We start from the raw sequence: 13,842 nt of genomic DNA, 5'->3' as shown, positions 1-13,842 counted from the left end.
GTAAAGGACGTGAAAGAAACAGTTTTATGGACTATTTGGAAGATGTTGCCCAAGGTAGCAATGTTCACTGGTGCCATCTTCTTCCAGATAGAGGTTCCTGCATTCTCCTCTTTAAATGTACTATTTACTGATTAATTTTGTTTGCTGTAAAACATGCATTGTTAATCATAGAAACAAAATTTTTTCAAAAGCTTCACTTCTCCTTTCAACTCATTGACTATCACAAGGCTGGTAATATTTTTCAGCCTTCTATTTGTAACTTGTAAATGTTATCGAATGACTGGAATCTCAAACTGCAGTGCCAGATATGAAATTTTTGCTTAGCCAGTTGGACGTGATATGACACCATCACATATCATAACAGTCATTTGAAGATGGATATTGGAGAAGGCAAAATGACATTGAACTAAAACATCTGCATAATCATATTGATACAAGGCAACCAAATGAAGGGAATGAGAGAGAAAAAATTATTTCTGTAAAAGTGAATTTTTATTTGTTACATTACTTTTCATGTTCCAGATTCAATTTTCAGCTTATTTGTTAGAAATCATAAAACATGCAATTTGTGAAAAAGCAATAAATAAATAGGCAATATTTTTAGAAATAGCTAGGAAAAATGTTAATACAGAAATGAGTTATAATTTAGTTTCATTCTACACATTAAAATAAATTTAATACATATCCTAAATGTATAAGAAAAAAATCAAAAAATTGAATGAAACATGCATTGTCTCCCATAAACCAAAATAAACTGTAATAAATATTGTATCTGACAGTCACACAAATTTGGTGTCAAGTACCAAAACAACTTAAAAGTCACAAGATGCACAGTACCGTCAGGAGCATAAATAAAATTAGTACTCATTGTATTGCACAGCTAGCAGACAAGCAAGGATTCATCATCACTGGCTTCATTCTTCAGTGTTGCTTCCAGACACGCATCGGGTACTTGGGCCGTATGTACAATCCCACAGTGCTCACAAGGCCCATCTCTACTGCTAGACTGTTCTCTATCAGGCATTAAAGCAGAGTGCTGTCTGATTCCTTGCACACTTCTAGGGCTTGGTTCACCAACAGGTCTGCAGCAGCCCCTCATGTCAATGTCTGATGCTGGATCAGAAATTGGAATTAATAATTCAACATCATCATCGTCGTCATCTTCTCTTCCACTCACTCTAGTATCAAGCTGTCGCAAGGGACTCTGGTTCTGACGAGATGTACTAGATCTCCCAATGGAAAATCTCATCCATCGCAAACTCTGAGTCACTCTGCTCAGTGCACTGGTCAACTGCTGTCTGGCTGGACTAATGCTGGGCTGCTCTGAGGTTTCCAATTGTGAGGTAGGTACTTCTGCAGCCGTATTTATATGGTAACCAGATGAAATTCCACTTGCTCCTACAACAACTTCTACTGCTGTGGTGGGTGCAACCTTTTGAGGTAGAGGGACGACAAGCCCACCAACAGCGCCAGGTATATCTCTCCGCTCACTGTCTCGATCTGCATCATCAGATTCAAATGTCATAAGTCTACGGTGTAGACTTTCTGATTCCCTTGTAACATTTTGCTCACCAGTAGGATCATCTCTATCTGTTGACACAAGCGCTAGAGACCCCGAATTCCTGGATCTTGTGAAACTGAAGATGCGATTCCATAAGTTAGATCGACTACTAGATGCAGAAGATCGAATGGAGGTTAGTCCAAGTTGTGACCTTACTGCTAATCGGAGGTTTTCCAAAATGGATGCCTAAAATTTAAATAAACAACATTAGGTTTAGCAGTATATTCAAACTTTAATTGTTTTGGTTCATTGTACCACTCAGAATCTTCCAGACATTTTGAATTAGAGTGAAAAGTAGCAATTAAGGCAGCCTAAAAAAATTGGGTAGCTAGTTGCAAAAAAACACAAAAACAGTAATTTATATTGGTCTGCTGAATGAAAAGCAAAAGGGGGCACAGAACAAAATTATGTAAACATTCTCAATGATGGTCTCCTCCTACAATGTTATATATGCCACGCCAATTGCATTCTGATTTTCTTTCAGCAATTCCTATCTCCCTCTCACACACATTAAAAGCACTGATCAATCTTCCCTTCCACTCATGTACCCACCCACTGATCTGACACAGTTCAAAGCTGCCTTCAAAATTAAATTAATGCAGATCTTTTAAGGTTCAGTGGAAAAACAAAGTGGACCTTAACCATATCGAGGTTATGTGCGCCCATGTTATAAAATTTAATTCATTTGTCTTTAGTACTACCAGTTTTAGTGATGGCTTTCTAAGGGTAAGCTGATTGTTACAGTCAAAGTGCAAATGATGGGTGAGGTGAGTTATTACAATTGCACAAATCATTAATATTTTTAAATACAAGACTTAAAAGAAAATGCTTGAAAAATAACAAAATACAACTTCAAACTGTTTTTCCAGTTTTCAATTTTTAAATTCCTTTAATTGTTGAACTAAACAATCCTTCATAAAACAGCTTTGTTTCCTTTACACAGAACAAAACTACATTGTTTACACTGTTGTGTGGCATTCATTTGATCAAGACTGTTAGCTCTGCATCTTATTTAAATTACTTTTCACTTGTGACATCGTGAATAAAATTAAAATAGAAAAGCAATACAAGTACACCAAAAAATTAATAGGGAAACTGGAAGAAAATAGCAAATAAGAGATGTGTGGCTTTGAAGAAGCAACAATATAAACTCTCCACTGTAAATACTGAACTTAATTTGGATAGTTTCAAAACTGATCCCAATACTCTACATAGTCTATATTACCTACTTGCAGGGGTGAAAACAGCTAAAGATTGTGTTTTTTTTTAAAAGAAAGAATTAAAATAGGTTTAACAAATTATTTTATGTAAACTTGTTGCTGAATCAGAATAGCAAGCATTTTAACAAAAAAAATCTATACAGATTTGTTTTGTGCTTGTATAGCTCAGTCTTTTTAAATATTAACTTTCTTCCCCTTTTACCTTGGTTATACAGCATGCTATGTTCTACCAAACCAGAGTTTGCCACATGAAATTTTGGGAAATGGTATGCTAAGCCATATTATCACATTCCCATCCCTCCTTAGTCCACCATAGCATTCTGGCATCTGAAATCTTAACTATTCTGATGCAATTAAATGGTGAAGGGGACAGGGGTAAAGAAAATCACCTAATTTCATTTTCTTTACGAGCACTAATACCAGGATTTCCAAGGAATGGTGACAGTAGACCCGAAGAAGGCAAGGCAAGGTTAGAATGGGCCAAGTAATGCTAGTATCACTTCTATTCATAGCCATCATTAAAAAAGAAACAGCATGATGGCTTCCACCCCAAGAAATAATTGTGAATTTAAAAACTAAAAGTTAATTTTTTTAAAGATCAACCATTATCCCACCCATCACTAACATGCCTTTTAGTCAATCTACACAATAGCTTACCTTCATTATGCAATATTTTGTCAAGCAGCACCCATTTCAATAAAAAAAAATCATTTTTTCCCTAGGACCCAATTGCCAACATGCTGGTCCCTTATAATATTCCTCAATCAGCACTAAACATTTGCTTCCGTACAGCACTTCTGTATCCTTAGAAAGCAGACATTTGCTCCTTCCCCAACCTTTTCTCACCTCCAGAACACACCCAGATTTCATTCTGTCCCCATTACTTAAAGAAACAGAGTACTACAGCACAGAAACAGTCCCTTCAGCTCATCTAGTCCATACTGATCTCATCTTCTGTCTAGCCCCATGTAACTGGATAATATCCTTCCAAATCCCTCCCATCTATATCAACCTATCCAAACTTCTCATAAATGTTACAATTGAATCTGCATCTACCGCTTCCACTGGCAGCTCATTCCGCATTCACATTCTCCTGAGTGAAGATTCCCCTCAAATTTTCCTTCAATATTTCACCTTTCACCCTAAACACCTGACCTCTAGTTCAAATCTTACTCATCCTGAGGGGAAAAAGCCTGCATGCATTCACCCTATCTATACCCCTTAATTTTGTACACCCCTATCAAATCTCCCCTCATTCTCCTATTTTCTACGGAATGAAGTCCTAACCTAGTCAACCTTTCCCTGCAACTCAAATCAAGTCCCATCCTTATAAATTTTCTCTGCACTCTTTCAAGCTTGCTTATATTTTTCCTGTAGGTTGGTAAGCAGAACTGCACACAATACTGCAAACCAGGCCTCACCAACAACTTGTACAACTTCAACACAACATCCCAACTCCTGTCTCAATGCTCTGATTTATTAAGGTCAATGTGCTAAAGAGGTCTCTATATGACCATATCTACCTGTATCTCTATTTCCAGGTTCCTTTGTTCTACTGCATACCTCAGACCCCTACCATTCACCATCTTACCCTGGTTTGTCATCCCAATGTGCAACACCCCAGACCTATCTGCATTAAATTCAATATGACACTTTTAAGCCCATTTTCCTAGCTGGTCAACATCAGGCTGCAAGCTTTGATCACCTTTCTCATTGTCCACTACACAAAAGGGTCCTGCCAAAGGATTTTGACCCGAAACATCAAATATACTCTTTTCCATAGATGCTGCCTGACCTGCTGAGTTCTTCCAGCAATTTTTGTGTGTTGCTGACTATCCCTAAAAAGGCTCACTCTACCCTAATACTTATACATGCTGTGCGTTAAAATACCTTCTAATAATTTACCTACAACTGACATCAGGTTCACCAGCCGATAATTTCCCAACTCATTCTTAGAGCCATTCTTAAACAATGGAACAATATTAGTTATCACGTCTTTGGCACCTCACCCATGGCTAGAGACGGTTTAAATATCTCTGCAGGAGTCCTCGCAATTCCTGCACTAGCCTCCCACATGATCTGACAGATCACCTTGCAAGGTCCTGGGGATTTACCCACCCTAATTCACCTAAAAACAGCCAGCACCTCCTCTTCTGTAATCCAGATATGGTCTATGATCTGTTTTGCTTTAGTTCTATAGTCTATGCATCAGTTTCCTAAGTAAAAAAAAAATCTCCCCGTCTTCTTCAACTCCATGCATAGATAACCACACTGATCTTCAAGATGACCAATTTTGCTCCCTGCTCTCCTCCTGCTGTTAATATAGATATTGAAACTACTGAGATTCTCTTTCACCTTGTCTGCAAGAGTTAAAAGTGTCCTCTGTTAACTCTCCTGGTTTGTCTCAAGTGTTCCCTTGCATTTCTTATACTCAAGTTCCTCAATTGATCCTAACTGCAAATGTGTCTTCCTCTTTTTCTTTACCAGGGCCTCAATGTCGCTGAATAACCAAGGGTCCCTAAACTTGTTAGCCTTGCCTTTTTACTCTAACAATAACTTACCAATTCTGTGCTCTTAGTTATTCATTTTTGAAAGCCTCCCAGTTATCAAGCATCTTTTTGCTGAATCATGCCTGCCAAATCCTTTCTGACGTCATCAAAACTGGCCTGATTCCAACTTAGAATCTCAACCCAAGGATCAGTCCTATACTTCACTAATTGAATTATGACCACTAGATCCAAAGTGTTCCCCTACACAGTTCTCTGTCACTTGCCTTACTCGTGCCCTTAGAGGAGTAACAGAAATCCAATATCATGCTCTCTCTAGTTGGGACCTCCACATTGAAATAGGAAGCTTTCCTCAACACATTTCACAGACTCTATCCCATCTAATCCTTCTATTTCTCCTAGATTTGTTTGGTTTTTAATTGCCATTCCATTATCCAGCTTAGTATGATTTGATGGCTGTATTTGGTCTAGTTATCTGGTGGTCAAAGTGACAGGAAATGGGCTAGATTTATTAACAATATTGACAGGTTTTCATTTTATAATAGTGTCTGCAATCTACAACCTCCTTATCTAAGCTCCTTTCATAATCGATGTTTCATCGATGTCTCCCTCCATGGCCCAACCTTTACCCAATATCAAAGCATCTGTATGCAGCACAGTGATAGGTTCAGATATTGGGTATGTAACATCACAAACCAGATATTTGCTAATATATAGTGCTAATCACTTTATTTTCACATTACCACATGTCGGTATAGTCACTTATAATGTTGAAAGCACAACAGTTAATTTGAGATTTTACATGAGAGCATTCGGTTATTGAATGGATAATATCTGATTAATGCTGGATTAACTTCCTCTGATGCACTGGACTGTCAAACTAATTTTCTTTATTCACAAGATATCTGGATGATTTAAACCTGTAACTTGCCCATTGAGAAGGAAAATTAATTTGCAGAAGAGAAATGGTATTAAAAGGCAATACAAACCTAAATGGTTGCCTCCTGTACTATAACAATTCTATGATTCCAAGCTACCTCCTGGCACTAGCTCAAAATCTTTCAAATTAATCCTGACATCAGGTGGGAGAAGTTAAACCAATAGCTGAAGCCAATATTACAGATCCCTTGGAGTACAGATGCAGGGTTTCAACCCGAAACGTCAACAATTCCTTTTCTCCCACTAAGTTCTTCCAGCAGACTGTTTATGACTCAATGATCCCATTCTTGGGAATGTAATAAATCTTCCCCTGACCAAATCCATGTTTGAAGTAGGGGTTAAGCCAATTCAGAATGATCTTGGTTTGCCAATGACTTTTCCCCCCCTCAGCCTTATGTCCAATTTTATCATGCTGTCGGCATCCGTAACACCCAGGTGGGAAACTAAGCAAGCTAGTAGAAACAAGCACTACCCAGTTATTGAATTATTAACATGACCATGCTATAACACCCCAACTCCAATTCACATGCAAATAAAGCCACTCATTGATAACTCTCTTATATCCGAAATCCTCCTCTATCTCATCATCAGTTTTATCCTAAACCTATAATCAGGATGGAACCAACCCCTGATGGGGTTGTGATAACTAGTATAGGTAACTAGCAATAAGAACAGTGACTAAATACATAGTCATTAGGCAAAGCAAAGATCTAGTGAAAAAAAAACTTGGTTCCAGTGATGCTTCCTAGGATTACAAATAAGATCATGATTCATATTATTAGAATCAAAGGTAGGCTTTTATAGCCTTTAATTTTATTCATATACATTATCATAACTGAAACAGCACAGCTTACAGCTGCAGTGTGTAAATACAAATAAGAATCAGTTAAGATATTACCTGACTTGATGAACACACTGGGAAATCTTCCACTGGAGGAATCAAGCCTTGTGCAATCAACTGACCATAGGATGGTGGAGCCTCCCTTCGTAGTAGTTCTGCTTCAACTCTTGATAAATGGGTTTCAAAAGACCTTACAAACATAATAAAAAAAAAACAACTGAGTTCTTCTCAAAGTGGCACAAAAGAGCAGCAGTTACAGATCAGTTCTCAGAATCATATTTATTGTCACTGACATAAATCATAAAATTTGTTGTTTTATGACTGCAGTACAGTGCAGGAATGACAAATTACTACAAGTTACAATAAGAATAAATAAATATTGCAAAAGAGGAATTGTGAGGTAATGTTCATGGGTTCTTCAGAAGCTCTTCCTATAACATCAAATGAGGGCCTTCAGGATGTTTACCATGATGGTATGAGAAGAAGGCATGTCCTGGATGGTGAGTCTTTAATGAAAGATGCCGCTCGGTCTACAACCATCTGAAGCCTCTTATAATCCTGTGCTCTGGCGGCTCCATACTAGACAGTAATGCAACTAGTTAGAATGCTCTCCACAATACATCTGAGGAAATTTTCTAGTCTTTGTGACATACCAAATCTCCTCAAATTCCTAATGAAGAATAACTGCTGGCATACCTTCATCCTGATTGTATCAATATGGCAGGTCTAGCATAGATCTTAAGGTTGTTATAGCCAGGGGTTAAGCTCCCACTACCTATTAAATGCTCCCATGGCATGCACCACAAATAGCCTCTGACAACCAAGTCTACCTCATGGCTTTCACATGTGGCTTAACTACTATTCCCGGCGGAACCGTTTCTACTGATAGAAGGGGCAAAGGCGGGTTACTGGCACCTTAAAACCAGTTCCTTTGGATAAATGAGGCTCGTCAGCCATGGTTGGCAGCTCAGCTAGAAGGAAAACTCTGATCTCAAACCTCCACTGCCTTGCAGTGATACCCACTCATGGGGAGGGCTTCAGGAGTAAGCCCTGAGGGAAAAATCTGAAGCTGGAGTCCCTAAGACAGTCCTACGTCGAGTTCAAAACTAAGTGGCAAATTCCTGCAAAGCTGCTGGCACCAAACTGTATCAGTCTCTGCTGTTCCTTTGGGTTCATCAGATGCATGGAGAAGGGAAGATAGCTACATGGGCAAAGGCTTGCTTTCCATATTGTACTGCCCAGGCTTGCACATCTACATAGCTACCATGCAACATCCATGGTCAACCTTGACTGACGGAGGCCTCACTCAGCATAGACATTGACCTTTTCCACTGAAGACTGGTGCATGTTTTTCCAACTTCTCTTTCCTAACATCCATAAATCAGTTGTTGGTTTTGGTCTCGCTAACATGAAATGCAAGGTTATTGTTGCAACACCACTTGACCAGCTGATCTTATTTGCTCCTGTATGCTGTATAGCAATTGAGATTCTGCCAACAACAGTGGATAGGGCGTTTGAGCCATCTTTGAGGTGCACCCATGTTGATTACTAGTGAGGAGGAAGTTTTATGACTGATTTGCACCAACTATGGTCCCCAGATGAGGAAGTCAAGGATCCATTTGCAGAAGGAGGCACAGATTTTGAAGCTTGTTGATTAATATTGAGGGGATGATTGTGTTAAACACTGAGTTTTAATCAATAAGCATCAGCCTGATGTAGGTATTGCTTATGTACAGGTGGTCCAAAGCCCAGTGGAAAGCCAGTGTGATTGCATCCAATGTAGACCTGTCGTGGCAATAGGCAAATTGTAGTGTGTCCAGGCCTTTGCTTAGAAAGGAGCAAATACTAACAATCGACATCTCAAAGCACTTCATCACAGTAAGGGTGACAGCTACTAGGTGATAGTCTTGAGGAAGTTCACCACGTTCCTCTTGAGCACCGTGAGGGCTCATCCTCTTGAAGGATGTTCTAGCATCAGTTTCTGAGACAAAGATCATAGAGGAACCTAGGGCTGTGCTGGAGCATTGATGATAAAAGTCCCCATCCCTTTTAATGTATACATTTACTGAGAGGTAGCTCTGAACTTATAGTGTGTCTGGTTCAGGTCTTTTATCATTGGAGGATGGTTTTGCACCACTGTAGCAAGGTTAGTAGATAGTAGTTGGTTTGTTTTGCAGATGTGAAATGCAAGGCTCATTATACTAGTCAATGGCTTGCAGATACGTGTCAGTAACCTTGGATCTAGACAAGAACATTCACATAGGCTGAACAATGTCCAATTTATCCTGTAGATTAGCTCCATTTCAGCACAAAGCTTATTGGAGGTGATAGGCAACATTACAGCACGTTAAGAAATAATGTAAGTAGTATAAGAAATAAAGTGGATGAGCTTGAGGCTCAGCTGGAAATTGGCAAGTATGATGTTGTGGGAATAACAGAGACATGGCTTCAAGAGGACCAGGGCTGGGAAATGAATATTCAGAACATACATCCTGTCGAAAGGACAGACAGGTGGGCAGAGGGGGTGGGGTGGGGTGGCTCTGTTGGTGAGGAATGAAATTCAGTCCCTTGCGAGGGGGGACATAGAATCAGGAGATGTAGAGTCAGTATGGATAGAACTGAGAAACTGTAAGGGCAAAAAGACCCTGATGGGAGTCATCTACAGGCCCCCAAACAGTAGCCTGGATATAGGGTGCAAGTTAAATCAAGAGTTAAAATTGGCATGTCGCAAAGGTAATTCTACGGTTGTTATGGGAGATTTTAACATGCAGGTAGACTGGGAAAATCAGGTTGGTATTGGACCCCAAGAAAGAGAGTTTGTGGAATGCCTCAGAGATGGATTCTTAGAGCAGCTTGTATTAGAGTCTACCAGGGAGAAGGCAATTCTGGATTTAGTGTTGTGTAATGAGTCAGACTTAATAACGGAACTCAAGGTAAAGGAGCTATTAGGAGGTAGTGACCATAATATGATAAGTTTTAATCTACAATTTGAGAGGGAGAAGGGAAGATAGGAAGTGTCAGTATTACAGTTGAACAAAGGAGACTATGGACACATGAGGGAGGAGCTGGCAAAAGTTGACTGGAAAGATACCCTAGCAGGGATGACAGTGGAACAACAATGGCAGATATTTCTGGGAATAATACAGAGATGCAGGATCAGTTCATTCCAAAGAGGAAGAAAAGTTCTAAGGGGAGTAAAGGGTGACTGTGGATGACAAGGGAAGTCAAGGACAGTATAAAAATAAGAGAGAGGAGGTACAACATAGCAAGGATGAGTGGGAAGCCAGAGGATTGGGAGACTTTTAAGGAGCAACAGAAGATAACTAAAAAGGGGGAAAGATGAGGTACGAAGGTAAGCTAGCCAAAAATATAAAGGAGGATAATAAAAGCTTCTTTAGGTATGTGAAGAGGAAAAAAAATTAGTTAAGATGAAAGTTGGGCCCTGGAAGACAGAAACGGGTGAAATTATTATGGGGAACAAGGAAATGGCAGATGAGCTGAACAGGTACTTTGGATCTGTCTTCACTGGAGAAGACACAAACAATCTCCCAGATGTAATAGTGGCCAGAGGACCTAGGGTAACAGAGGAACTGAAGGAAATTCGCATCAGGCATAAAATGGTGTTGGGTAAACTGTTGGGACTGAAGGGTGATAAATCCCCAGGGCCTGATGGTCTGCATCCCAGGGTACTTAAGGAGGTGGCTCTAGAAATCGTGGACGCATTGGTAATCATTTTCCAATGTTCTACAGATTCAGGGCTCCTGCGGATTGGAGGGTGGCTAATGTTATCTCACTTTTTGAGAAAGGAGGGAGAGAGAAAACAGACCAGTTAGTCTGACATCAGTGATGGGGGAAGATGCTGGAATCAATTATAAAATATGTAATAGCGGCATATTTGGATAGCAGTGGCAGGATAGGTCCGAGTCATCATGGATATACCAAAGGGAAATCATGCTCCACTAATCTTCTGAAATTTTTTGAGAATGTAACTATGAAAATGGACATGGGAAAGCCAGTGGATGTAGTGTACCTGGACTTTCAGAAAGCCTTTGTTAAGGTCTCACATAGGAGGTTAGTGTGCAAAATTAGAGCAAATGGTATTGGGGGTAGGGTACTGACATGGATAGAAAATTGGTTAGCAGACAGGAAACAAAGAGTAGGGATTAATGGGTCCTTTTCCGAATGGCAGGCAATGACTAGTGGGGTACTACAATGCTCGGTGCTGGGACCACAGCTATTTACGATATACATTAATGATTTAGATAAAGGGATTAAAAGTAACATTAGCAAATTTGCAGATGACACAAAGCAGGGTAGCAGTGTGAAATGTGAGGAGGATGTTATGAGAATGTAGGGTGATTTGGACAGGTTGGGTGAGTGGGCAGATGCATGGCAGATGCAGTTTAATGTGGATAAATGTGAGGTTATCGACTTTGGTAGCAAAAACAGGAAGGCAGTTTACTATCTGAATGGTGTCAAGTTAGGAAAAGGGGAAGTACAACGAGATCTAGGTGTCCTTGTTCATCAGTCACTGAAAGCAAGCATGCAGGTACAGCAGGCAGTGAAGAAAGCTAATGGCATGCTGGCCTTCATAACAAGGGGAACTGAGTACAGGAGCAAAGAGGTCCTTCTGCAGTTGTACAGGGCCCTGGTGAGACCACACCTGGAATACTGTGTAGTGTTTTGGTCTCCAAATTTGAGGAAGGACATTCTAGCTATTGAGGAAGTGCAGCGTAGGTTCACGAGGTTAATTCCCGGGATGGAGGGACGGTCATATGTTGAAAGATTGGAGCAACTGGGGTTGTATACTCTGGAATTTAGAAGGATGAGAGGGGATCTGATTGAAACATATAAGATTGGACACGCTAGAGGCAGGAAACATGTTCCCGATGTTGGGGGAGTCCAGAACCAGAGGCCACAGTTTAAGAATAAGGGGTAGACAATTTAGAACGGAGTGGAGGAAAAACTTTTTCACACAGAGGGTTGTGGTTCTGTGGAATGCTCTGCCTCAGAAGGCAATGGAGGCCAGTTCTCTGGATTCTTTCAAAAAAGAGTTAGAGCTCTTAAAGATAGCAGAGTGAAGGAATATGGGGAGAAGGCACAGGAAAAGGGTACTAATTGTGGATGATCAGCCATGATCACAGTGAATGGTGGTGCTGGCTCGAGGGGCTGAATGGCCTACTCCTGCACCTATTGTCTATTGTCTATTAGACTGCAAGGAACACTGGAGCAATGACACTGCCTTGCCTGATACCCGACTGCACAGTGACTGATCTTGCATAACTGTCATGAAACAAATTTCTTATACACAAGGCCATATAATCCCTCAAGCCTGCCTCTGCAATTCACTATGATCATGACCAATGTGCCTAGACCTCAGTTCCCCGACCTTTCAAAATTTTATCTACTTCCTCTTTAAATATCTCTGGTGATCTATCCAGACTCCATCTGGGGTACAGAATTCCAGAGGTTCACCAGTCTGTGAGAAAACAATCTCACGGACTCCCACTTGTCACAATCCCCCTTGCTGAGACTCTCCCAGCAGTAGGAACATAACATCGTAGTTCCCATCATGCCCCCATTAAGATTTTATCTTACTAAATCAACACTCCTCATCCTTTGAAAATCCAAAGAATACAAGTCTAACCAGTATCAGTTGTTCCTGATAGGACAACTCTTCAGGATAGGAATTAGCATATTGAATCTCTTCCAAACTGCCTCCAATGCTTGTACGCTTAAATTGCAATAATACAGTATTTAATTATTAGAAATCCTGACTTGGTACCCAGTACATTCATTAGTCAATTAAGTCCTCATCATCACACATCTAACTGTTTACAAGGTCAGTCTTGCCTTGCTGGGCGTGAGGGTCAGAGCTGGAGATGGGAACACCATACAAATTGAATCTCACTGTGTTCCACTTATCATGCTCCCTTTACTCCCTTATTGGATGCTGTTTGTCATTTTCTTTAAAAACATTGATAGATTTTTTTTAATTTGACAAACAACATCCGGTAGTTTGGAAAATCTGCCAGTCTGACACACTGAAGTCCTAACAGTGACATTGTATTAAAGATTTATACGAGCAAAGATGTATGCAGTACTCCTGGTGTGGTCTCAACAATACCCCATATAACTGCAATAATTACCTCTTTATTATTACATTTCAAACCCCTGCCACTTCGTGTTTTAGTTATTTGTTGCTTCTGCACTGTAATTTACTTTTCATGCACAAAAACATCTAGCTTGCTCTTAGTTAACAGCATCTTTTCACCTATTCTCACGTCATCTCAGATTTGGATACCTAACACTCTAATTCATCCTCAATAAATATTGATAGTGAATAATCAAGAGCCCAAGACCATTATTCGAACACTGTCATTCTCATTTTCCCCGCAGCTTGCAGACCCATTTATTCTGACTTCATCATCTAAGTAATAGCAAGACTTCAATCTATGTTAATACACTATTTTGTGCTCCAGCCTTTTACATTTCACACATCTCTCTGAAAATCCAAATACACCACATCTCTATTGGTTTAGCTTGCTATATCCTCAACAAACTCGAGCAAAAATAAAAGGAGCTCTGCAGACAGCCAAATTTGTGAAGGATGCTTCATATTTCCTTCAATTGTGAAAGTGAAAGGCTTTTGCAGGGTCAAGGAAGGCCACCTAAATAGTTTATTTCCTCTCTATACCGGTCAGAGATGTCACCTGGTGAAGATCACATCCATTGTGTCTCTAGATGGATGGAATTCACAAAGCAATTTGAAAA

At 40.0% G+C, this 13,842-nt stretch overlaps 1 protein-coding gene across 1 annotated transcript in view; it reads right to left on the bottom strand.

Moving 5' to 3' along the window:
- Positions 1-261: 261 nt before the first annotated feature.
- Positions 262-13,842, bottom strand: part of lrp12 (low density lipoprotein receptor-related protein 12) — an 83,271-nt gene continuing 69,690 nt past the window's right edge. The window contains exons 6-7 of the mRNA XM_063054915.1: positions 7,126-7,258; positions 262-1,747 (exon numbers count right to left, since the gene is read on the bottom strand). Of these exons, the coding sequence (XP_062910985.1) occupies positions 881-1,747; positions 7,126-7,258 (1,000 nt within the window). The 3' untranslated portion in view covers positions 262-880. The remainder of the gene's footprint in view (positions 1,748-7,125; positions 7,259-13,842) is intronic.

The sequence above is a fragment of the Mobula hypostoma genome, chromosome 1 (genome assembly GCF_963921235.1).
Source record: "Mobula hypostoma chromosome 1, sMobHyp1.1, whole genome shotgun sequence".
NCBI classification, from domain to species: domain Eukaryota; kingdom Metazoa; phylum Chordata; class Chondrichthyes; order Myliobatiformes; family Myliobatidae; genus Mobula; species Mobula hypostoma.
This window is presented reverse-complemented; position numbering and strand designations above follow the sequence as displayed.